The following is a 27,819-nucleotide window of genomic DNA, read 5'->3' as shown; positions in this document are numbered from 1 at the left end:
CGTGGATTTTTGTTCCACACGAGTGGATGAATATTAGGGCTACTAGTGATCTTGGTCTTGTGATGCTGTGCCCAAGAATCACAGAGGGATCACAATGTAGCTCTGCTAGAATAGAAATCAATGGGGTCATAGTGTGACTCGCATATGTGCCGCAAATGCAGAATTACAAAAAATACAACACTCCTAGATTTTTTTCTCAGCAGACGTGCAAGTTGGGCTGCAACTCTTTATTTCTTTGCTAGCACCGCTACACTGTGATAGTTGTCTCTCAAACAAGATCACCATGTAGCTAAACCCTTTATACCAAAAGCCTATTCACTTTGTTACTACCATTATACATGGTGGGGTGTATTGGATAATACAGAAGGTAAACCTGCCTTTAATATTCAAATCGGAACAAGCACAAGCGCTCGTGTTTGCAATAGCTCCATTACCCCTGAGGACGCCGCGTTTGTGGTGAAACATGTTGGTGGAGCTGTGTCTTTGATGTTTTTTTAAAAGTAATATGGTCTTATGCTAACACAGAAGTAGTGACGGGGTGTTCTGCAGGCACCCTGCACAGCAGTGTGCTATAGTGATAACTGATAGAAAGGGAGATAATAGCAATGGTAATATATACATAGTTGCTATCAGTTTAGGAATAATAGCATAGGGAAAGGTATAATGGCTATCACTAGTTAAAAACCCAATTGCTGTTTATAAGAGTATGCATGTAGTGATGGACGAACATCTGCCGGGACGGTTCGCGAATGCGATCGCGTGAACACGATCAAATGTTCGCGAACCGCAAGTTCGTGGTGGGTCCCATTCATTTTAATGGCAGGCGAACCTGAAAAACCTTCAGCTCATATTTGCAGCCAAGAAATAATTACTAGAAGTGCACAAATAGTCCCACAAGATGGACAGTGACATACCAGATGTACAGTCAGGTCCATAAATATTGGGACATGGACACAATTCTAACATTTTTGGCTCTATACACCACCACAATGGATTTGAAATGAAACGAACAAGATGTACTTTAACTGCAGACTGTCAGCTTTAATTTAAGGGTATTTACATCCAAATCAGGCGAATGGTGTAGGAATTACAACAGTTTGCATATGTGCCTCCCACTTGTTAAGGAACCAAAAGTAATGGGACAATTAGCTTCTCAGCTGTTCCATGGCCAGGTGTGTGTTATTCCCTCATTATCCCAATTACAATGAGTAGATAATAGGTCCAGAGTTAATTTCAAGTGTGCTATTTGCATTTGGAATCTGTTGCTGTCAACTCTCAAGATGAGATACAAAGAGCTGTCACTATCAGTGAAGCAAGCCATCATTAGGCTGAAAAAACAAAACAAACCAGTCAGAGAGATAGCAAAAACATTAGGCCTGGCCAAAACAACTGTTTGGAACATACTTAAAAAGAAGGAACGCACCGGTGAGCTCAGCAACACCAAAAGACCCGGAAGACCATGGAAAACAACTGTGGTGGATGACCGAAGAATTCTTTCCCTGTTGAAGAAAACACCCTTCACAACAGTTGGCCAGATCAAGAACACTCTGCAGGAGGTAGGTGTATGTGTGTCAAAGTCAACAATTAAGAGAAGACTTCACCAGAGTGAATACAGAGGGATCACCACAAGATGTAAACAATTGGTGAGCCTCAAAAACAGGAAGGCGAGATTAGAGTTTGCCAAATGACATCAAAAAAGCCTTCACAGTTCTGGAACAACATCCTATGGACAGATGAGACCAAGATCAACTTGTACCAGAGTGATGGGAAAAGAAGAGTATGGAGAAGGAAAGGAACTGCTCATGATCCTAAGCATACCACCTCATCAGTGAAGCATGGTGGTGGTAGTGTCATGGCATGGGCATGTATGGCTGCCAATGGAATTGGTTATCTTGTATTTATTGATGATGTGACTGCTGACAAAAGCAGCAGGATGAATTCTGAAGTGTTTCGGGCAATATTATCTGCTCATATTCAGCCAAATGCTTCAGAACTTATTGGAAAGCGCTTCACAGTGCAGATGGACAATGACCTAAAGCATACTGCAAAAGCAACCAAAAAGTTTTTTTAAGGGAAAGAAGTGGAATGTTATGCAATGGCCAAGTCAATCACCTGAGCTGAATGTGATTGAGCATGCATTTCACTTGCTGAAGACAAAACTGGAGGGAAAATGCCCCAAGAACAAGCAGGAACTGAAGACAGTTGCAGTAGAGGCCTGGCAGAGCATCACCAGGGATGAAACCCAGCGTCTGGTGATGTCTATGCGTTCCAGACTTCAGGCTGTAATTGACTGCAAAGGATTTGCAACCAAGTATTAAAAAGTGAAAGTTTGATTTATGATTATTATTCTGTCCCATTACTTTTGGTCCCTTAACAAGTGGGAGGCACATATGCAAACTGTTGTAATTCCTACACCGTTCACCTGATTTGGATGTAAATACCCTCAAATTAAAGCTGACAGTCTGCAGTTAAAGCACATCTTGTTCGTTTCATTTCAAATACATTGTGGTGGTGTATAGAGCCAAAAATGTTAGAATTGTGTCGATGTCCCAATATTTATGGACCTGGCTGTATTATTCGAATTTGCGATCTCCATTCATCCTATTTTTTTCAATGCGAAATATCAGCAATATAATTTCCGCGTACGCGCATGCGCAAATGCACTATACAGTACCCAAATGCACTATAAAGAAAGTATATTGGTATATAACACCCCGCTTCAATCAGTTTTTTGGGGGGGCGACTGGTATATCACACCAGTAGAAATGATTTGTTCTAATAACGCTTGTCCCTCTATATACCTGCAGTATCGCAGCAGAACCGCACACAACTGCCGCACAATACAAATGCACTATAATATACTTTCTAACATAGAAAGTATATTATAACATTGTACAAGGAAGGCAATCCATTAGAATATACATAAAGATAAAACGTAACCTTTAATAATATTACTATGAGGGTCCATTCACACGTCCGTAAGTGTTTTGCGGATCTGCAAAACACGGACACCGGCCATGTGCGTTCTATTTTTTGCGGAAAGTGAAGCACGGATGCGGAAGTGTGGATCCGCAAATGCGGATGCGGAAAGCACATTCCGGCCCTATTGAAAATTGCAGAACGGATGCGGATCCATTTTGCGGACGTGTAAATGGAAAAGATATCCCTCAAAATGAAATAAAGCAAAAAGCATAGATGTGGTAGGCAATAACAAGTGCTCGGCGGCACCAAATCAGAAACCATATGTCCTACCACAATCCGGGGGGTTTCAGTGCACATCCATGAATCCTGGAGGGAAAGCAAAAAACATCCATCCCTGGGCTAGATAATGATGTGGTATTGAAGGACAGGGTGGACAAAGAACTGTCCCTGATATTGCCCTACAGGGGGGTGCTATTCAGGCCCTGATAGCCTAACCACAGACCACCTGCCCTGATAAGAGCGACCTCGTCCGGAACCTTACCCTATATAAAAATGGCCCTAGTAAGCCCCTAGCCCCTAGGCCCCTGACTTCCAGGTGATCACTATATAGATCTATGTGTTTTTGACTCATTATAAAAGTATATTATAAGTATATCGCACCCCTCAGTAAGTCACACCTATCGATAGCACACCTATACTAGTGCTTAAAAGGACTTTTGTGGCCCTATTAGCTAGTGTTTGGTGTCCCTAACAGTCTGTCCCTGCTCCACACAGCAACCTCTCCCTGCACTGGCAAAACACTGAATGTAAAATGGCGGCCAGATCAGGTTTATTTATAAGGTAGGGGGTATGTCTATGTGCTGAAACGTCTCAATTGGCTGTACCACCTGATGGATGTGTCATGGGTCAAAGTTCTTCACAATGTAAAAGAATATGTTCGCATGTTCGGCGAATCGCGAACACGCAAAGTTCGCCGCTAAACGACCGCCGGGCGAACCGCAAGGCCATCTCTATATGCATGGCAATTGTGCTGTGGCAAAATAGCAAATTAATTGCTACTGTACATCTGTTGCCTTAGGTTTTGTAAGAGCAACAAGCTAATACAATAAGAATTAATATTGCCACAATGAAATCTCCCATATTATATAACCTCTAGTTGAATAAATAAAAGCAAACATACCGAGATAGGGATATATAAAGTATCTCTCTTTATTACATCATAGGGCCAATTTCATCTTTTAAACTACTGTTTTTTTTTTTTTGAACAGTCTGATGTTCTTAAAGAAAGTAATAAATATTATGTTTTAAATAATATGAGCATGGAGCAGGACAATAACTGACCAATCAGTAGTTACACTGCGGTATACCGTGGACTGACAACCTCTCAGGGAGATACACTACACAGCTTTGCTTCTTTCTGACTACAAGCACAATTACAGTGCTGCAAATAGTCTGTATGAAAACAGAAACCACTCACACTGTTTGTGGAATTAATCAGTACAGGGATTATTAAGCTTCATTACGTACAAATACTACCGTATGAAACTGCAGTTCCATGCGCCATCTGCTGTTTACAAACCCAAATTGCACCCTGAATTTTCTCACTACTCTTTTTACGCACTTCGTTAGCTAATGAAACAGGATATCGCTATGCTCTTACGCAATTCTACTGTGATTGCTAGCGCTGCTACATCATGATCTGTATTGGGCACTGAAGAACCATATCTGTGGAAAATTGCAATTTTCATTTTGCATGGTCAAACAGCCTATTAGGTACCAGTTCCACTATTTTCTCAGAGCCATATGCTTTTTATTTTACTTTTTAGGAAGTAGGATTTTGTTATTGCGGCATGTATTGTTTGTGAAGAATGACAAGTTACCTTTATTCTACTGGTCAGTATGATTACAGGAATACTAATTTTATATAGGATTGTTTTAAGTTTGGCTACTTTTACACAAAGCATTTTGAAAAACCATTTTCTTAGAGCTATATTTTTTATTTTTCAGGCAATGCTCTTGTCTCCCGTTTTTGCGAGAGGAGTTGATCTTTTGCATTGGTACTATTTTGGGATACATAAGATTTTTTAATCCCTTGATATATTTTTTCAAGGTGTGGTGACCAAAAAATGGCTGTTCAGGTACAGCTTTTATTTTGTTTTACATGGTTCACCTGATGGTGTAGATCATGTGATATTTTTATAGAGCAGGCCATTTAGGACACGTCAATACCAAATGTGTATGATTTTTCAGTTTTACACAATAAAAGCATTTTTGAACATAACAATCATGTTTCTGTCGCCATTTTCTTACTTTGTTTTATTATTCTGGCGATTGTATTGTGTGAGGACTAGTTTTTAGCGGGATGAGCTGACGTTTTATTGATACAATTTTAGAGTGCATACTTTATAATTACTGGGTATTATGATTTTTAGGGGCGAGTTGACCAAAAAACATGTTTTTATGTCGCCATTTTCTGACTTTTTAAAATTATTCTGGCGATGGTATTGGGTGAGGGCTAGTTTTTCCTTTGCCGAAAGTTCGCCAAGAAATTAGATTTGTTCCAAATTAATTTGTCAAGAATCGTTATAAATCCGGTATAGCCAGGCCACTTTACTGTAGGGTATGGCCTAATGAAGACTGCACTGTATTGTTAATGGCCGCGTGGCACCTTTAATGCACATTAAACAGGGGCTGTTGCAGGCATGGAGTTTGGCTGGTTAGATGGGGGCACAATATTAATATTATTGCTGTTCTGACCTACAATCTCCTGCAGGGTATTTGTCAGTAAACACAGAATATTAATCAGATCTGGCATAACCACTTTTCAACCCCAACTCCTGCCCTACAGGTGGGAGATTTTCCTCCTTTTCCATATCATCTAATATCGATGAGAATATGTCATCAGCAAAATCTAGCTCCTCCTCTCCCTGCATCTAGCAGGCTTTTCTAGGACATGAAGACTTTGAAGGATGATTTGGAAGAGGTAAAGCTAGCAAAAGATAAGGATAGTCATCATTAAGACCTGGCCCCCCAGGTCTAGGTGACATTGGTTGGCATGCTGGCAGTGGAGTAATAACGGCGTATAGTGATGGACGAACATCGTCCGGGACGATTCAAATGTTCGCTAACCGCGCGTTCGCGACGGGCCCCATTCACTTTAATGGCAGGTGAACCTGAAAAACCTTTAGGTCATATTTGCAGCCAGCAAACACTTACTAGAAGTACACAAATAGTCCCACAACATGGACAGTGATATACCAGAGGGGGATCATTGGCAAAAATTCCCACAAAAAAATATGTATTTTAATCAGGGGCCATTTTTATGCATCTTAAAAGGAAAACTCTCCAAAATGTGCCCTGCTAGAGCCTAGAAATTTTTTATTTCCTATCGATTTGATGTACAGGGTGGGCCATTTATATGGATACACCTTAATAAAATGGGAATGGTTGGTGATATTAACTTCCTGTTTGTGGCACATTAGTATATGTGAGGGGGGAAACTTTTCAAGATGGGTGGTGACCATGGCGGCCATTTTGAAGTCGGCCATTTTGAATCCAACTTTTGTTTTTTAATAGGAAGAGGGTCATGTGACACATCAAACTTATTGGGAATTTCACAAGAAAAACAATGATGTGCTTGGTTTTAACGTAACTTTATTCTTTCATGAGTTATTTACAAGTTTCTGACCACTTATAAAATGTGTTCAATGTGCTGCCCATTGTGTTGGATTGTCAATGCAACCCTCTTCTCCCACTCTTCACACACTGATAGCAACACCGCAGGAGAAATGCCAGCACAGGCTTCCAGTATCCGTAGTTTCAGGTGCTGCACATCTCGTATCTTCACAGCATAGACAATTGCCTTCAGATGCAGCACCTGAAACTACGGATATTGGAAGCCTGTGCTAGCATTTCTCCTGCGGTGTTGCTATCAGTGTGTGAAGAGTGGGAGAAGAGGGTTGCATTGACAATCCAACACAATGGGCAGCACATTGAACACATTTTATAAGTGGTCACAAACTTGTAAATAACTCATGAAAGAATAAAGTTACGTTAAAACCAAGCACACCATTGTTTTTCTTGTGAAATTCCCAATAAGTTTGATGTGTCACATGACCCTCTTCCTATTGAAAAAACAAAAGTTGGATTCAAAATGTCCGACTTCAAAATGGCCACCATGGTCACCACACATCGTGAAAAGTTTCCCCCCTCACATATACTAATGTGCCACAAACAGGAAGTTAATATCACCAACCATTCCCATTTTATTAAGGTGTATCCATATAAATGACCCACCCTGTATACAAATGTGCAGCACTCCACGTTTTTGTCAGGTGAAATTAGGCATTCACCTGACATAAAAGGCCTTTTATTCCACTGTATATACATAAGGCAAGGACCATTTTTTGTTCTGGGTGGTTGCAGAGATGTGTGGGCTGGCATGAGGAAATTCAATTACACGTGGTCATCACAGGTGTTGAATTCCTCCGAGATCCATGCCTCATTCATTTAAAAAAAATATGAGGTAGTCCACACTGTCGTGAGCTACTAGGCGAGTGCGCTTATCGGTCACGATCCCCCCTGCTGCGCTGAACGTCCTTTCGGACAGGACACTCGACGAGGGACAAGCCAAGAGTTCCATGGCAAATTGTGCCAGCTCTGGCCATAGGTCAAGCCTGCACACCCAGTAGTCAAGGGATTCCTCACTTCTTAGAGCGTCCACAACGGCCGTTAGGGTCCATTTACACGTCCGTATTTATTTTGCGGATCCACAAAACACTGACACCGGCAATGTGCGTTCCGCATTTTGCAGAGCACTCATCGCCGGCACTCTCATAGAAAATGCCTTTTCTTGTCTGCAATTGCGGACAAGAATACGACATGTTTAATTTTTTGGCGGAATGGAAGTGCGGATCCGGAAGTGCGGATCCGCAAATGCGAATGCGGAAAGCACATTCGGACCCCATTGAAAATAAATAGGTCTGCTCCTGTTCCGCAAAATTGCGGAATGGATGCGGACCCATTTTGCGGACATGTAAATGGACCCTTAACCCGATGTAGTCGGACACCTGTTGGTCTAGGCGTTCCCTGAGGCTGGATACGGAGGGCGGCTGTCAATGAGTTGGCTGCAAGAATGATCTCCTATCCAAAGTGACCAACACATCTTCAAACCGCCCTCCTTTTGCAGGCACGGTAGGATTGGTACCCGCACCTGTTTCGCTGTGGGTGGAAATTCCTCTGCCAGTGCCCGCAACAGCAGAATGCAGCATCTCTTGCAGCAAGGCCTGGAAATGCTGTATTCTGACAGCCCTCTGTGATGCTGGTAACATGTCCGCCATTTTGTGTTTGTAATGGGGGTCTAAGTACGTTGCCACCCAGTACAAGTCCTTGACCTTTATGCTTTTTATACGGGGATCCGTCTTCAAACACTGGAGCTTGAAGGCCACCATTTGCACTAAATTGGAAGCGGTGGAACGCCCTGGCTCCTGCTCATCGCCCTGGAGAATGTTGTCCTCTGTCTCCTCCCCCCAGCCATGGAGAACACCAGGGATCCCCAAAAAGTTTAAAGCTTGCTCTTCTTGCTCCTCCTCCTCCCCCCAGCCACCATCCTCCTCTGACTTTTCTTCAGACTCCTGCTGACTTGTCTCAGATAGAGTAGCCCCCCCCCCCCGGGAATTCATTTAGCATTGTAACTTCCTCATCTTCCAGCTCCTGCTCCTCGATGGCTTGATCAATGACAGGACGCAATGCATGCTACAGAAAGAAGGCGTAAGGTATGATGTCACTGATGGCGCCCTGGCTGCGACTGACCAGTTTGGTGATCTCATCAAATGGCCGCAGAAGTCTGCATGCATCGCGCATGAGCACCCACTGGCGCGGTGAAAAGAAACCAAGCTCCCAAGAACCTGTCCTGCCACAGAGTTCGTACAGGTAGTCATTAATGGCACGTTTCTGCTGGAGCAGCCTATCAAGCATATACAAGGTGGAGTTCCAGCGCGTCCGGCAGTCACAAATCAGACGTCTGACGGGCAAGTGGTGTCGCCGCTGAACGTCAGCAAGGCGAGCCATGACCGTATAAGATCTTCTAAAATGGCCAGAGATTTTCCTGGCCTGCCGCAAGATGTCCTGAACCCCGGGGTATTTGGCAACGAATCGCTGCACGACTAAGTTCAGTACATGTGCCATGAACGGCACGTGTGTCATTTTGTCCTATTTCAGCACGCTCAGCAGATTGGCACAGTTGTCGCACACCACTTTGGCAACTATCAAATTGAGCGGGGTTAGCCACTGATCGGCCTGTGACCGCAGAGCTGAAAGCAATGCAGGACCGGTGTGGCTCTTGGCTTCCAGGCACAGCATGGCAACGTCTCACCTGGCACATCAAATAGGTTCTGGGGAGCTTGGGGGGTGCAGCGGAAGAGGCAGTAGCAGTGGAAAAAGAGGAGTCAGCCGAGGAGGAGACGGAGGATGGAGTAGGAGGAGGAGAAAAAGAGGCCAGCCTGCATGCAATCCATTGCGGTAACACCAAATCCACACAGGTGCCACTGGTTACATGCTATATGGCCGTCAGAAGGTTCACCCAGTGGGCAGTAAAAGTTATGTACCTTCACTGCCCGTGTTTGCTAGACCATGTGTCTGTGGTCAGATGTATCTTGGCACAGACACTGTGTGCCAGAGATATTAACTTGCCGCTGAACATGGCCATATATTTCAGGGATGTACTTCTGGGAGAAATATTTCCTTCTGGGGACCTTCCATTGCTGTGTGCCAATGGCCAAACATTTTCTAAAGGCCTCCGAGTCCACCAATTTATATGGCAGTAGTTGGCGGGCTAGCAGTTCCGACAAGCCATCGGTCAGCCGTTGGGCAAGAGGATTATCCTGCGTCATTATTTTTTTACGCTCGAACATTTGGGCCATGGAAGCCTGCCTTGTGCCAGATGAACGCAACGACGGCATGGTGGAAGGTGGAGTGGAGGACAAATGGGAGGAGAGAGGAGAAGGAGAAGAGGCAGGACATTGAGTGCCGGGAGTGTGGCTTTGTGGGTTCTGACGGCATTGCTCCCACTGGGCTCAGTGATGGGAGGCCAGGTGCTTTCTTAATGCGGTCGTCCCTAGGTGAGTGTTGGGCTTACCGCGACTTATGTGTTGACAGCACAGGCTGCAGATGGCAACACTATTGTCAGCAGCTGACACGTTAAAAAAAGCCCACACTGCGGAGCCATGTGCCGGCATCCTGGGAGTGAAAGATGTGACCTTGCATGGTGGATGGCTCGCTCCAGATGCATTTACAGTCTGCTTTTTGCCTCCTGTGCACTGCGAGTTCTGCCTGCTTCTCCACCTTCTCCTCCCTATCTGCTGCTCCATCTCTCCCTCTGAACTCCCCTCCTCTTCCTCTCTTGTGAGCACCCACATGACGTCCATCGACACGTCATCATTGTCACCTTCACCACCACTAGCATTAGAGATCTCAGAGTAGGCAGCAAAAGCGGGGACCACCCTCCTTGGCCTGATCTGGGTACTGTCGTCAGACCGCTGAGTGGCGGCCGTTGCTACCTCCTCTTCCTCATCCAATGCCAAGAATGGCTGCACATTGGTAAGGTATGGGAATGGATGGGGAAATAATTACTCTGACTCGAGTGGAGGGGCTATGGTGGTGGTGGTGGTGTTTTTGTGGGTGCACACAGCAGAGAGTGAGGAGGGTGCAGATACAGAGGATGAGGAGGGTGCAGAAGCGGAAGGCTGAGTGAGCCACTTAGGCTCCGGCCTGGTGCACCGGCCCGACCCCTACCACCCCTGCGGAATGGCCTGCCTCTTCCTCTGCCTGTCATTTTCAAAATGACCCTGTGCCAAAGTCCCTATAGAAGAGCAGTATTTATGGAAGCTGATATATGGCAGGCCTCTATCAGTTGTTAGTTGAAGCTGGTATATCACCCTCAAGCAGTAATTTTGTGGACGCAGGTATATGGAAAACCTCTATCACTATTTTGTGGAAGCTGATTTATGGTAGGCCTCAATCAGATGTTAGTTGTTGAAGCTGGTATATCACCCTCAAGCAGTCATTTTGTGAGCGCAGGTATATGGAAAACCTCAATCACTATTTTGTGGAAGCTGATAGATCGCAGCCCTCAATCAGTATTTTCTGGAAGCATACATATGCACTATAATATACATTCTATGTTATAAAGTATATTATAAGTATATCACAACCCTCTGTGTATCACACCTATCGATAGCACAACGTTACCAGTCCTTATAATTACTTTTGTGGCCCTATTAGCTAGTGTTTAGTGTCCCTAAGTTCCTAACAGCCTGTCCCTGCTCCAAAATGCAACCTCTCCCTACACTGGCAAAGCACATAATGTAAAATGGCTGCCAGATCGGGTTCTGTTATAGGGTTGGGGGGGTGTCCATGTGCTGAAACATCTCAATTGGCTGTCCTGTCCCACCTGATGGATGTGTCATGGGTCAAAGTTCGGCGCAATGCAAAAGGATATGGCGAGCGCGGACATCGCCATATGTTCGCATGTTGGATCGCGAGCGCGCAAAGTTCACCGCAAATCGACTGCCGGGCGAACCGCAAGGCCATTACTAACGGCTTACACCATATTGGTATTGAATAACATATCCTAGTTTATGGCTGATATAGGAATAAGTAAATGTAGAAATAAATTAATAAAACTGATTGGGTGACCTTGAGTTCCTGGGCTTGTCTCCTGTACACTAAGTTTTGCTATGTAACACTGCAGCCGACATTTTAGGAAAACCTGATTTGTTACCACAAAGTGTGAGAAATTTTGGATTTGGTTCAAGGCAACAAGTTTTCCTAAACTTCAGACCGAATTCTGCTTTGATTGCTTCGCTTTGCTCAACACTAGTAGGGACCTACTCATAAGAGGCCACCTTGCTGTGGTGAGTGGGCCTACACATTTTGATCAAAACGTATACTAAGTGCATCAATGTAGATGCTTACAAACTATGCTAAGTAGCATATCTATGCATGGCATGTGGATGTGCGATCTATGGGGCACATTTATTACTACTGGCCTTTTAGACGCTGGTCTTAATAAAGGCCCATAGCTGGTGGTGGATCCACTGAAGGTATGAAGAGGCGCAGAGAAAAAATAATTTTAGCTCAAAATAAGTACAATGCAATAATAATAAAAAAAATTGACCCAAAGGTGTACATAGCCTTTAACCCCTTGGTGACATATAACATACTAGTACATCACAATGCAAAGTGACTTCCCGCAAACTGACGTACTTGTACGTCATGATGATCAGGAGGGCACAGGAGCTGTGTGTGCCTGATCATTGCAGGGGCAGGCTGGGACTGTATCCGCCTGCATTGCTATAAACACTGGTGGATTAACCCCTTATATGCCACGATCAATGCTGAGCATGGCATATAAGAGGATCCTAGAAGCACGGGGCTCCCTCTGCCTCTCCATCAGCCCCCCGCGCTGTGGTGACATGAAGCAGATGACCTTTGCAATGGTCTCTGCAAAGGCCTCCGTCATGTATGGAAGCCTGTCAGACCCTGCCCCCAGGCACCCAAATAAAGTTCAGCTGCTCTAGTTGGTCTTTCCTGAAATTTTCTTAGTCGCATCCTACAGCAAAAGCCATGGTCCACAGAGGGCTTCCAAAGCATCAGAATGATCTAATTGTTAAAAGGTATCAGTCAGGAGAAGGGTACAAAGGAATTTCCAAGGCATTAGATATACCATGGAACACAGTGAAGTCATCATCAAGTGGAGAAAATATGGCACAACAGTGACATTACCAAGAACTGGACGTCCCTCCAAAATTAATGAAAAGACGAGAAGAAAACTGGTCTCGGAGGCTAACAAGCGGCCTACAGCAACATTAAAGGAGCTGAAGGAATATCTGGCATGTACTGGCTGTGTGGTACATGTGACAACAATCTCCTGTATTCTTCATATGTCTGGGCTATGGGGTAGAGTGGCAAGACGAAAGACTTTTCTTACAAAGAAAAACATCCAAGCCAGGCTACATTTTGCAAAAACACATCTGAAATCTCCCAAAAGCATGTGGGAAAAGGTGTTCTGGTCTGATGAAACCAAGGTTGAACTTTTTGGCCATAATTCCAAAAGATATGTTTGGCGCAAAAACAACACTGCACATTACCACAAAAATACCATACCCACAGTGAAGCATGGTGGTGGCAGCATCATGTTTAGGGGAGTTTTTCTTCAGCTGGAGCTGGGGCCTTAGTTAAGCTAGAGAGAATTATGAACAGTTCCAAATACCAGTCAATATTGGCACAAAACCTTCAGGCTTCTGCTAGAAAGCTGAACATGAAGAGGAACTTCATCTTTCAGCATGACAACGACCCAAAGCATACATCCAAATCAACAAAGGAATGGCTTCACCAGAAGAAGATTAAAGTTTTGGAATGGCCCAGCCAGAGCCCAGACCTGAATCCGATTGAAAATCTGTGAGGTGATCTGAAGAGGACTGTGCACAGGAGATGCCCTTGCAATCTGACAGATTTGGAGTGTTTTTGCAAAGAAGAGTGGGCAAATCTTGCCAAGTCAAAATGTGCTATGCTGATAGACTCATACCCCAAAAGTGCTGTAATAAAAACAAAATGTGCTTCAACAAAGTATTCGTTTAAGGGTGTGCACACTTATGCAACCATATTATTTTATTTTTATATTTTTTCCTTCCCTCTACCTAAAAGATTTCAGTTTGTTTTTCAATTGAGTTGTACAGTTTATAGGTCACATTAAAGGTGGAAAAAGTTCTGAAATGATTTATCTTTGTCTCATTTTTTATATCACAGAAACCTGACATTTTAACAGGGTTGTGTAGACCTTTATATCCGCTGTATGGGCTGTTTCTGTAAACTGCAGAATCAGGGTAATAAATATTGAGTTTGTTTTGCTGTTAACCGTTAAAGCCTTAATGGATTAAAACGGGAAATATGCAAAAAGAAAATTTTAAATTTCTCTTTAATTTTCATTAATTTTTTTGGAACATCTAAAGAGTTAACAAAGTTTATTAAATCATATTTGAATAATTTAAGGGGTGTAGTTTCTAAAATGGGTTCATTTATGTGTGGTTTCTATTAAGTAAACCTAACAAATTGACTTCATAACTGAACTGGTTCTTTAAAAAGCGGGTTTTGGAAATTTTCTTAAAGATTTTAAAAAGTGCATCTAAAATTGTACTCCATCTAACATCCAAAAAATAAAATGACATTTATAAGATGATGCCAACATAAAGTAGACATATGGGAAATGTAACGTAATAGCTATTGTATGAGGTATCACTATCTGTCTAAAAAGCAGAGAAATTGAAATTTCCTCAGGTGAAATATATTGACTTAAATTTACCACTGTCATGAAGTACAATGTGTCAGGAGAAAATGTTCTCAGTATGGGCTTCGATAAGTAAAAGCGTTCCAAAATTATTTCCACATAAAGTGACACATGTAACTTGGTCCGGAAGGGGCTAATGTCAGCAAAGCTATGTTTGCATTTTATCACTTAGGCCCCTTGCAGACGAGCATGTCTGGATTAGGTCCGGATGCGTTGCGAATTCGTTCAGTGAAAAATGCGCTATTTCCCGTTCAGTTGTTCAGTTTTTATTGCGCGGGTGCAATGCGTTTTGATGCATTTTGCACGCGCGTGATAAAAAACTGAATGTATACAAACAACATCTCTTAGCAACCATCCATGAAAAACTTGCTTGCGGATGTGATGCGATTTTAACGCAGCTCCATTCACTTCTGTGGGGCCAGCATTGCGTGAAAAGCACAGAATATAGAACATGCTGCGATTTTCACACAACGCACAACTGATGCCGTTCGTTCCGTTCGCATCACGCATTGCACCCGTGCGGAATATCCGCTCGGAATTAAGAAGGCTAGGAGAAAAAGACTAAGACCCCTTTCACATGGGCGAGAATTCCGCGCGGGTGCAATGCGTGAGGTGAACGCATTGCACCTGCACTGAATCTGGACCCATTCACTTCAATGGGGCTGTGCACATGAGCAGTGATTTTCGCGTCGTTAGCCGGCGCATGCGCAATAGTTACTGTGATGCCGTACAAGGAATGGGCATCGCAGTGTGCATGCGCCGGCCAAAGGAATGAGTGCGCCGGCGCGGGATATCGGCAGCATAACAAGTTAGTACAAAGGCGGTCAGAGGGAAAGGATGGGCGGGCAGAGGGTAGGAAGGGGCGGGGGACGCAATGAGAAGGCTGAGCAAGCAGGGCACCTAAGAGAGTAACGCCGCCCCTGGGCACTTGCGAGCCCTCATTTGCATATCTTATAAAGATCGTTTTTGAGGGTTCTATAAGTCCAGGATTGATGCCAGAGGTAACGTTTTTATTAACTGTAAGCCGGCTAGGGAGCTGTGGGAAGGGTTAAAAAAGTGAAATGCTGGTGACAGACTCCCTTTAAATAGGCCAGCCAACACCTGGCCTGGATACGTGGGAGTAGTCATCCCACCCTGCTCTTTGACTACTCCAATGAAACCCGGCCCGGATCAGCTGCAGCTAGCAGCGAAACTACTTCTAGCAACTGTCAGTAACCTAGGGTTACTGACAAAACATTACCGGTTCATTTCACTGAGGCCAGGCACCTCGGTGACACGTATCTATCATCTATTATGGCCCCTTGTGCCTTCTCACAGTTGTTATAAGGGAAAATAATAGCATTCTTAATACAGATAATAATGGCAGGTCCTGAAAGAAAAAGATGCCGGCTGCGCAAACAACAGGATGAGGTGAGTTAATTTTTTATTAACCCCTAAATCCACATTTTAGTAAGCATTCTGTATTAAGAATGCTATTATTTTCCCTTATAACCATGTTATAAGGGAAAATAATAAAATATACAGAACACCTAACCCAAACCCAAACTTCAGTGAAGAAGTCCGGGTTCGGGTCTGGGTACCACAGTCAGTTTTTTATCACGCGGGTGCAAAACGCATTGCACCCGCGCGATAAAACTGAACATCAGAACGCAATCGCAGTCAAAACTGACTACAATTGCGTACCTACTCGCACAATTTTCCCTGATCGCAGACGCAACTCATCCGGACCTAGTCCGGACACGCTCGTCTGCAAGGGGCCTTAGGGTTCATACACATGAACATATTTTCTTTCCATGTCAGTTCCGTTTTTTGTTTTTTTTGTGGACTGTATCTGGAACCATTCATTTCAATGTGTCTGCAAAAAAAACGGAAGTTGCTCTGTGTGCATTCCGTTTCCTTATGTCTGTATATCCGTTCCGCAAAAAAATAGAACATGTCCTTTTATTGTCCGCATCATGAATAAGGATAGTACTGTTTTATTAGGGGCAAGCTGTTGCGTTACGCAGAATACGTACGTCATCCTTATTTTTTGCAGATCCGTTTTTTGTGGACCTCAAAATACATACGGTCGTGTGCATGAGCCCTTAACCAGGAGTTTGATTACTTTGTGTACATTGTCATAGATGAGTATCTTATTATTTGCGTTCCAAATATTAATTCAGCATGCAAATGCTAAATCAAGCAGGAGGTACATGTGTGTGACATGTATACATATTAATTAACCACAATTCATATTAGATAAAACTGATTTTTATATTGTTATAAGGTTTATTTATTGTTTTCTCTTGTTATTTTGATCCATAAACCATGAACTTTTGATTTTCTGTTTCTTCAAAAGAAAAATCACAGAAAATAATGTACTTACACAATAGATGCAAACATTAAATATATAGACTATAGTAACATAGTATATAAGGCCGAAAAAATACATTTGTCCATCCAGTTCGGCCTGTTATCCTGCAAGTTGATCCAGAGGATGGCAAAAAAAAAACAACTCTCAGGTAGAAGGCAAGTTCCCCACTTAAGGGGGAAAAAATTCCTTCCCGACTCCAATCAGGCAATCAGAATAACTCCCTGGATCAATGACCCCTCTCTAGTAGCTATATCCTGTAATATTATTGCGCTCCAGAAATACATCCAGGCCCCTCTTGAACTCTTTTAGTGAACTCACCATCTCCACCTCCTCAGGCAGAGAGTTCCATAGTCTCACTGCTCTTACTGTAAAGAATCCTTTTCTATGTTTGTGTACAAACCTTCTTTCCTCCAGACGCAGAGGATGTCCCCTTGTCACAGTCACAGTCCTGGGTATAAATAGATGATATATTTATACATAGTAATTAGATCTCCCCTCAGTTGTCTTTTTTCTAAAGTGAATAACTCTAATGTTGATAATCTTTCAGGGTACTATAGTCCCCCCATTCCAGTTATTAATTTAGTTGCCCTCCTCTGTACCCTCTCTAGCTCTGCTATGTCTGCCTTGTTCACAGGAGCCCAGAACTGTACACAGTACTCCATGTGTGGTCTGACTAGTGATTTGTAAAGTGGTAGGACTATGTTCTCCCTTTTGTGCAACCCATTATCTTATTGGCCTTGGCAGCAGCTGCCTGACACTGGTTTTTAAAGCTTAGTTTGCTGTTCACTAAAATTCCTAGGTCCTTTTCCATATCATTGTTACCCAGTGTTTTACCATTGTGAGGGGTAGCTTTCTTTCAGGGGATCATCCTCACAGGTACGGCTTCAGGACACCAGGTTTCAGGTCCAAACAGTTCATTTATTGGGATACACCAGCACAAGCAACATGACAAAAATAATAAACACTCGCCCGTTCAGGCTCTAACTAAACATAATATTCCTGACTCACCTAAGTCCCTGTTCACACCCTGTGAACACATGCGGCTTTCTCAGCCAATGTCCTGCAGCCTCCTTGGTGTACAGAGCACAGTACGCCCACTGTCTACAGTCCAGTGTCTCTTGGGGAATTGTGGTCTCTCAGCCCTCCTGGCTTAGGCCACACAGAGCCTCCAGGCCTCTGTCCACAGGCAACACCCTGGGAGGTGCTTTATGCCAGCCTGATTACTTCCAGCTGGTCTCACCTGTGGTGGAATAGGGGTGTGGACTGCTCTATCCACCCCTTCCTTGCCTCTACCCTGTGTGAGACCTGTCACTGTCTCACATAATCCCCCTCTGTGTTCAAGCCCGTGAGGGTGAACACCTACATAACCACAGGAGGCTAGTGAGAGGGCATCCGCCTGGCCTACAACCTTCCCTTTGTTCTGCCAGACCCACGCCAGCAGAGTTTGGTTTATCACCAAAACTAACATCTTGCCCAATATAAATTGCCTAAAGACCTCATGTGCCCATCTCATGGCCAGATACTCTTCCTCTACTCTTTCCCGGGTGATAATGATGCGCTCTCGTACATTTTGATCCCTCTCTCTTTTTAGATCCTTTGGCTTCCGCATATGCGCCTCATGTCCTTTCTTGGACTGCTGCAGCTCTCGACTGAACTGTTCCCAGTCATGGTCATGTCCAGACACTTCCTCCTTTGCTTTGCGGAGCTCCTTCAGCAGAGCATGCCTGCCCCTGCTCGCCTCTTTTACGTGCATCTGGGTCACTTCTTCTTTCCAGCAGTAGTTTCCCCAGCTACGGTGGCAGTTTCAGAGACCTCTGCTTCTTTAGTGGCTTTTTCCACTTCGGCTGCCGCTCCCTTTGTCTTAACTTTGGTCTCTGCAGCACCTGGGGACTTCACGTCAGCCAACACATTGGCCTTAACTTCTTCAGCCTTAGTCTTTTTGGAGTCTCCAGTCTCTTTGACCTCCTTCTCATCCTTCTTGGATATGGCACCATACACTTGCCCTCTTAACTCCTCCCCCTCTTTCTCATTGAAGCAGGAGGCACCGGGGTCTTCAGCAGACTCCTCGTCTTCTAGCATTTTCTCCAGAGGCTCACCCAGGACACTGTTCTCCTTTTGGGGAGGAGTCAGGAGAGACAGCCCATCGTAATAGCCCAGATCCAAAAACTGATCGTTCACCTCCTCGTACTTCTTCCCCAGCAGGCTGCTGGCTATTTGGAAGGCCTTGTAGGCAGAGGGGACGTCTTCCAGGCCTGGGCTACACTCTACCACGTGTCTGTGGTCTTCGGCATCCACATCAGCCCAATCAACTGGTTCAGCAGAAGCATCTTCCATCTTCTCTGCCACAGCCAGCACCGCAGTGCCACCATCTCCAGACCCATTCCTAATAGGCTCTAACTTAGACTTCTCCAACTCATAGACGTTTTTTCCGACGTCATCCTTTGAGCTCACGAGATATCTAACTCTTCCATGGAAGTTGCTTGTTCAGCCTCTCAAATTCAGCATGCTCCTCAAGCGCTTCTTCAAGGGCTCTAGCCAAGGAGAGGGCCTTGGTCTCCTTTTCCCAAGCATATCGAGCCGAGATGTATTTCTTTTCAGCCAGAAGCCAGTCAAACTTCTTTGCTAGGTTAGACATAATTTGCTTCTGGTGGTCCAGGTCCACCATCAGATCATCCAATTCTCGCAGAAGTTTGTTCTTGGTTTTCTCAAACTTTTCGTATCTCACACCCTTTTTCTCCAGGCGCTGAACCATCAACTCCATGTTTTTCAACAGTTTATTTTCAGCTTTTTGCACAAGCTTGTGGGAAGTGCCCTGCTTTTGGGCCTCCGGTTCCAGCTGCTCCTCGCTCGGCTCTGCTGCAGCAGATGTAGGAGTATCACCATTCTCTTTCTGGCTCTCCTCCTTTGCCCTTTCTGAAGCCTTCTTCAGATGCTCTGTGAAGACAGCTAGTCCCTTCTCTAGCGTTTCTAGGGAGCGTGAGGAGAGAGAGAGATCATCCTCCTGTTTGCAGCTGTACTGTCATGTCAGGTCATCTACAACTGCCTGGACATGGGCCTCAGACACTAGGCTGACATCACCAGACTTAATTCTCATCTCGTCAGATATAACTGTCTGGTCTCTACTAGTAACCACCTTTGTTTCGCAGGACCTTGACATGGTAGCTTCACTCTCTGAGTTGCTATTGGTCACAGCACATACGTCACCTATACTGCTCGTGTCATTATTAATTCTGACCTCTAGGAGCACCGATGAGCTAATCACCACCTGGGACACTTCCTTAGTAACCAACAAACATTGTGGAGACTGCATAACCACCTCTGGACCGTGCGGTACACCCTCTAGCCCTATCATATTTTACTGCACCTTCAAACACTGAGCTGGATCTGTGCTTTGCTCCACACTACTTATATGCATTTCTTCAAGTCATATAGATCTTCATGAAAAATAGCAGATGCAGAAAATAAAGCTTCATTATCATTTACATTTTTACCACCAGGGGGCGCTTCTCCCCTGACCACAACCTGCAACTGAAAAGGTATATCACTGTCACCACATATTTCATATGACATCATATTTTCATTATGCATTTCCGCACTCTTGTCACCATCACTTTGCTCTTTACTAGCACCATTGTTTTCAATGGTCAATATTCTTTCCCCATGGAGGTCAAAGTGCAGCTCCCTTAGATCTTCACTTAAAGGGACAGGTACAGGTTCTGCAGGAGTTTTGTCACTATCTGCAGAAGTGTCTACCTTACCCCATAGCAACAAAACGATATCACGGCCCAATAACACATTAGGTATACGTGAAACTGCATCACTCAGGGAGAGCCACCGGACAGTTCATGCTAACTCCATGAAAGTCCCGCACATAGTTCTCAGCCACCCGGCTGGCAGGTACTAGGATCACCTGGCTCCCTGCGTCCAACAACGCCTGGACTGGACTGCCCTTCTCCACAAGGTCACACATTTGTGTAGCAGTCTCTAGTCCGAGTGTTTTTACACCGACTGGCTCGGCAGATACCAACTGCTGCTGGCTCATACCACAGCACAGGGCTTCTGAGGCATTAGGGCACTGGTCAGCAACATGCCCAACCTCCAGAGCCCTGCTCCCTGTCACTTTAACTGTTGTAAAAGAAACAACTGGAACGCTCTTACCCACAGCTGCCACAGGTTTGGCGCTCCCCAGTGTTGTACGCACGTCTCCACAGCAGTCATCTTCCTACTCCGGGATGTTGGGAACCTCCAGCCCTTGGTTCCCGGTCACCTGAACACACACAGGCTCCTCAGTGCAGTCGTTGCAATCGGAAACACCTCGACTCCAGTCTCTTTCCGGACGGTCACTCCAGCCGCACACTTTAGGACTCTGTACCCACTGGCAGGGAATACCAGAACTCCTGAAAGTTGCACCGCTCTCCATCTCGCTCTCTTCCCATTGGTTGCCCTTGGCAATGGCATACATTTCTTCCTCTAGCACTCCACTCTCAGGCAAGTTCAGAGCAGCCTCTCCAAGCGCAGCACCCGGCTTCCTCAACAAGGAATTTGTTTCCTGCACCAGTTGCTTCATTACTTTCTTGGTGGCCTCGGTTTTCCGCCAAACCGGGCCACTTCCCCCAAAGTACAATTTCTGTACTTCCCCTTTAAGAGCAGGGATATGGTGTGTTAACCAACATACACTACTACTGATGTCCATATGGACTAAATTACCACCAATTTTCCTGCACCTACCTACTTAACTAAGACTTAACTTTTAATTCCTATTAATTAATATTGCTGGTGTAAATAACTAATAAGGTTAAAAATTTCAGTAATCACTGGCCTTTATATGTCACATAGGCCAAATTGTCAGGACTGTCACCTGACTAGGTTAATAAGGTTAGTGCACACTTGTGCCTCCAGACTGCGCGCTGCCTGTGTATTAGATATGCACTGTGCAATTCATTTCCCTTATAACAATAGGCTACAGTGATTTACTGCCATAAAACTTAGAGCTTCACGCTGCCCCCCGACATGTTTCGCCGTATCACGGCGTCTTCAGGGGTTAGGGCAGAGTTAACCCCTGAAGACGCCGTGATACGGCGAAACATGTCGGGGGGCAGCGTGAAGCTCTAAGTTTTATGGCAGTAAATCACTGTAGCCTATTGTTATAAGGGAAATGAATTGCACAGTGCATATCTAATACACAGGCAGCGCGCAGCCTGGAGGCACAAGTGTGCACTAACCTTATTAACCTAGTCAGGTGACAGTCCTGACAATTTGGCCTATGTGACATATAAAGGCCAGTGATTACTGAAATTTTTAACCTTATTAGTTATTTACACCAGCAATATTAATTAATAGGAATTAAAAGTTAAGTCTTAGTTAAGTAGGTACTTCCCCCAAAGGACATCACCTCCGGTATGAGAACTTTCCGCCACACCTGATCATCTTTCACCCAGGTCGCCATCTTGGCCAAAAATTTTCCACAGCACTCCGTACGGACAATGCTTGCTGGTGCCCTTAGCAACCTGTTGTCATGCCATTTTGCACAGACATGGCCCTGGTGCCCACATGCCCGCATCCTCCACCAATTGTGAGGGGTAGCTTTCTTTCAGGGGATCATCCTCACAGGTACGGCTTCAGGACACCAGGTTTCAGGTCCAAACAGTTCATTTATTGTGATACACCAGCACAAGCAACATGACAAAAATAATAAACACTCGCCCATCCAGGCTCTAACTAAACATAATATTCCTGACTCACCTAAGTCCCTGTTCACACCCTGTGAACACATGTGGCTTTCTCAGCCAATGCCCCACAGCCTCCTGGCTGTACAGAGCACAGTACGCCCACTGTCTCCAGTCCAGTGTCTCTTGGGGAATAGTGGTCTATCAGACCTCCTGGCTTGGACCACACAGAGCCTCCAGGCATCTTTTCACAGGCAACACACTCCCCCCTTGCTGACACCCTGGGAGGTGCTTTATTCCAGCCTGATTACTTCCAGCTGGTCTCACCTGTGGTGGAATAGGGGTGTGGACCGCACTATCCACCCCTTCCTTGCCTCTACCCTGTGTGAGACCTGTCTCACACCATTTAGTATGTACAGGTGACTTGCATTATTCCTTTCTATGTGGATAACCTTACATTTGTCATTGTTCAACCTCATCTGCCACTTCTCTGCCCAAGCCTCCAATCTATCCAGATCCATCTGTAGCAGTATACTGTCCCTCTTCCATGTTAATTACTTTACACAATTTAGTGTCAACTGCAAAAATTTATATTTTATTGTGCAAGCCTTCTACAACATCATTAATAAATATATTGAAGAGAATAGGGCCCAATTCTGACCCCTGTGGTACCCCACTAGTGACAGTGACCCAATCTGAGTATGTACAGTTAATAACCACTCTTTGTTTTATCACTGAGCCAGTTACTTACCCACATACAGACATTTTCCCCCAGTCAAAGCATTCTCATTTTATATTCTAACCTTTTATGTGTTACAGTATTAAATGGAGAAGTCAAGATATATGACATGTATTGACTCGTCAAGTCTAGAACTTACCTCCTCATACAAACTGATTAAATAAGTTTGACATGACCGATCCCTCATGAAGCCATGCTGATTCGGCATTATTTGCTAAACTTACCAATCTATAGTTTCCAGGCTCTGTTTTTGACCCCTTTTTGTATATTGGCACCACATTTGCTATGCGCCAATCCTGTGGAACACTCCCTGCCAATATAAAGTCCTTAAATATCAGAAATAAGGGTCTGCCTATGACATTACTTAATTCTCCGAGGATATGGGGGCATATGCCATCTGATTCCTGCAATTTGTCTATTTTAATCTTTTTAAGACGTAGCTGCACTTATTCCTGGGATAGACTGGCCATTTTTAATGGGAAACTTACTTTTACATTCTGCATTTCATCTGACAGTTTATTTTCCTCAGTTAATGCAGTGGAGATTTTTTTTTTTATAGCTTTGCTTTCACCTCATTGCTTTCTGCGATTCCCCTCTCATCACTCTTTGAAGGGCCAAAACCTTCAGATTTATACTTTTTACCATTTATATAATTGAAGAACATTGTAAGGTTAGTTTTACTCTCTTTGGCAATGAATCTCTCAGTCTCTAGTTTGGCTGCTTTTATTTGTCTTTTACATATTTAATTTTTTTCCTTATAGTTTTTCAGTGCTTCCTTGCTACCCTCCTGTTTTAGTGATTTAAATGTTTTCTTTTTGTCATTTATTGCTTTCTTTATAGTTCTATTTATTCACATAGTTTTTTTTCTTGTTCCTTACTCTTTTATTCCCATAAAGTATGTACCTCTCCCAATTAGATTTGAATTTTGTGGCTGTATTTTTATTTGAGAGGACTTTGTCCCAGTTGGTTAGGACAATGGCCTCTCTTAGTTGGCTAAATTTTGCTTTTTAGAAGTTTGGTATTTTTGTGCTTCCCTGAAGAAACACTCTTTTGAATGACAATTGGAAGGTTATTATTTTATAGTCACTATTTCCCAGGTGTCTCTTGCACATCTGTTCTTCTATCAGGTCTATTGGTTAGTACTAAGTCCAGTATGGCTGTTCCTCTAGTTGGGTCCTTAACCAGTTCAGAAAGGTAGTGGTCTTTGGTAAATAATAATCATTATTACAATGTGTTTAATTGCCCAGGCTCCTTGACATTGCCAGACCTTGCTCATGAGATTGAAGATGTGCCTATAGCTGTAGAAATGCAATGTTCAATAGAATGGATGTGTTTTGTCATCTTGCAATATTTAAAAATACTTAAAGCCTAATGGGAAAAACATATTTTGCATGCAGGTAAAAGCTATCTGGAAATTATCTGCATATTTAATACTCAACTTTTCTTTTTCTTTTTGATTTACAGTATGGGTTTCCAAACATAAAGATATTGCTGTGAAACTGGAAAGAAATACTTGACAATTCCATCATGTTTCTGAGAAAACAATACTTCTGCTGTTCATGGATGAAGCTGAACATTATACGCTTAGTGTTCTATTACACTGTGACAGGATTTATGATTGTGGCATTCTTTTTCATCATGTTGACTGTGAACAATTATAGGTGGCTTCCAAAGAGGTTTGATAATCGTTACCTGAAAGGTGAAAAAAAAGATTCAGGACAAGGAGAGACCCTTGAAATATCAGAACAGGCTTTAGAACCTGCCAATATGTTTCCTGGCATGTACCACTTCAAGTATATTATTAATGAACCCAATAAATGCCAGGAGAACCGTCCTTTTCTTGTTCTGCTAATAGCAGTACAAACATGGCAGAGTGAAGCTCGTCAAGCCATCAGGCAAACATGGGGAAAGGTAGACCTTATTCCTGGTGTTCGAACCCTGAGATTATTCTTAATAGGGAAAGATACTGCATCTGCTAATGAAACAGAACAATCGCTTGTGGATGAAAGTCAAAAGTATCATGACATCATACAGCAGGATTATAAGGACACCTACAGCAACCTAGTGCTGAAAACCTTGATGGGCTTGAAATGGGTAGCAACATACTGTCCACAAATTCCTTATGTAATGAAGACAGATAGTGACATGTTTGTTAATACAGAGTATTTAATCACTAAACTGCTACTACCCGATCAACCACCTCGCAGAAACTACTTCACAGGTTATTTAATGAAAGGCTATTTGCCCAATCGTGATACAAAGAGTAAATGGTACATGTCACCGACACTGTACCCAGGTGAACAATATCCTGTGTTTTGCTCAGGAACTGGCTATGTGTTCTCTGGAGACCTGGCAGAGAAGATTTTGAAAGTGTCTGCAACTATCAAATTGCTTCACTTAGAAGATGTATTTGTTGGGGTTTGTCTAGACAAACTGGGGATTTCACCTGTACCCCCACCTAAGGATTCTGATTTCAACCACTGGAAAGTTTCATATTCTCATTGCCTGTACAACCAAATAGTCACTTCTCACCAATTTGAGCCCAGTGAACTGATCCAGTGTTGGGAGAGTTTACAGCAAAATAAACACACCTGTGTCTATGACAATATATGACTATGACTGCAATACCATTTTTATGTTCATACTAAACATACTGTTATTTATACGGGTTAAAAGGGTATAAATACAGGCACTTTTTAAATGTATTGTCTTTCAGTTGTGGTTTTGTGATACACATATTTATTTTCTAACAAAGTTGGAACCAGCCATGTACCTCTCATGGATCCAGAGATCTCCACATTCATTGTTCTGCTAGATTTACGGTATATCAAGCTGACAGGCCATGGGAAGTGTCTTTTCTGCTGCAGCTAAGGGCGTGTGTCCATTCTGCTGCATCTCTCTCCCTTTTACAGCTCAAGAGGCAGTTGAAAGATGAAACTGAGCATATGCGGCCTTCTCAGTGAGCCGGACAAAGAAATAATAAGAAAAAACAAACAGCAGGTGGCGCTATACAAGTACATTAAGTATTCAGATCCAGGAGCTGGTTTAAAAACTGTAGAATATTTTTCATGGGACAACCCCTTTAAGCTGTAATTACACAGGGCTGAGCCTTGATACAGATAATTATTTTTTTTTAAGAACCATAAACCCCTTAACCACCTCAGCCCCCATGGCTTAAACACCCTGAAAGACCAGGCCACTTTTTACACTTCTGACCTACACTACTTTCACCGTTTATTGCTCGGTCATGCAACTTACCACCCAAATGAATTTTACCTCCTTTTCTTCTCACTAATAGAGCTTTCATTTGGTGGTATTTCATTGCTGCTGACATTTTTACTTTTTTGTTATTAATCGAAATTTAACGATTTTTTTGCAACAAAATGACATTTTTCACTTTCAGTTGTAAAATTTTGCAAAAAAAAACGACATCCATATAGAAATTTTGCTCTAAATTTATAGTTCTACATGTCTTTGATAAAACAAAAATGTTTGGGTAAAAAAAAATGGTTTGGGTAAAAGTTATTGCGTTTACAAACTATGGTACAAAAATGTGAATTTCCGCTTTTTGAAGCAGCTCTGACTTTCTGAGCACCTGTCATGTTTCCTGAGGTTCTACAATGCCCAGACAGTACAAACACCCCACAAATGACCCCATTTCTGAAAGTACACACCCTAAGGTATTCGCTGATGGGCATAGTGAGTTCATAGAACTTTTTATTTTTTGTCACAAGTTAGCGGAAAATGATGATTTTTTTTTTTTTTTTTTCTTACAAAGTCTCATATTCCACTAACTTGTGACAAAAAATAAAAAGTTCTATGAACTCACTATGCCCATCAGCGAATACCTTGGGGTCTCTTCTTTCCAAAATGGGGTCACTTGTGGGGTAGTTATACTGCCCTGGCATTCTAGGGGCCCAAATGTGTGGTAAGGAGTTTGAAATCAAATTCTGTAAAAAATGACCTGTGAAATCCGAAAGGTGCTCTTTGGAATATGGGCCCCTTTGCCCACCTAGGCTGCAAAAAAGTGTCACACATCTGGTATCTCCGTACTCAGGAGAAGGTGGGGAATGTGTTTTGGGGTGTCATTTTATATATACCCATGCTGGGTGAGAGAAATATCTTGGCAAAAGACAACTTTTCCCATTTTTTTATACAAAGTTGTCATTTGACCAAGATATTTATCTCACCCAGCATGGGTATATGTAAAAAGACACCCCAAAACACATTCCTCAACTTCTCCTGAGTACAGGGATACCAGATGTGTGACACTTTTTTGCAGCCTAGGTGGGCAAAGGGGCCCATATTCCAAAGAGCACCTTTCGGATTTCACTCCTCATTTTTTCCTGAATTTGATTTCAAACTCCTTACCACACATTTGGGCCCCTAGAATACCAGGGCAGTATAACTACCCCACAAGTGACCCCATTTTGGAAAGAAGACACCCCAAGGTATTCCGTGAGGGGCATGGCGAGTTCCTAGAATTTTTTATTTTTTGTCACAAGTTAGTGGAAAATGATGATTTTTTTTTTTTTTTTTTTTTTCATACAAAGTCTCATATTCCACAAACTTGTGACAAAAAATAAAAACTTCCATGAACTCACTATGCCCATCAGCGAATACCTTGGGGTCTCTTCTTTCCAAAATGGGGTCACTTGTGGGGTAGTTATACTTCCCTGGCATTCTAGGGGCCCAAATGTGTGGTAAGTAGGTAAATGACCTGTGAAATCCGAAAGGTGCTCTTTGGAATGTGGGCCCCTTTGCCCACCTAGGCTGCAAAAAAGTGTCACACATC

The 27,819-nt window shown here is 43.4% G+C and overlaps 1 protein-coding gene across 1 annotated transcript in view; it reads left to right on the top strand.

The window, feature by feature from the left end:
- Positions 1-25,860, top strand: part of LOC120979510 (beta-1,3-galactosyltransferase 2-like) — a 123,939-nt gene extending 98,079 nt beyond the window's left edge. The window contains exon 2 of the mRNA XM_040408304.1: positions 24,489-25,860. Within this exon, the coding sequence (XP_040264238.1) occupies positions 24,552-25,637 (1,086 nt within the window). The 5' untranslated portion in view covers positions 24,489-24,551 and the 3' untranslated portion in view covers positions 25,638-25,860. The remainder of the gene's footprint in view (positions 1-24,488) is intronic.
- The last annotated feature ends 1,959 nt before the right edge of the window (positions 25,861-27,819 follow it).

This window comes from Bufo bufo, chromosome 9 (assembly GCF_905171765.1).
Source record: "Bufo bufo chromosome 9, aBufBuf1.1, whole genome shotgun sequence".
NCBI classification, from domain to species: Eukaryota; Metazoa; Chordata; class Amphibia; order Anura; family Bufonidae; genus Bufo; species Bufo bufo.
The sequence above is the reverse complement of the archived record's forward strand: the minus strand, read 5'-3'. Positions and strand labels throughout refer to the sequence as shown.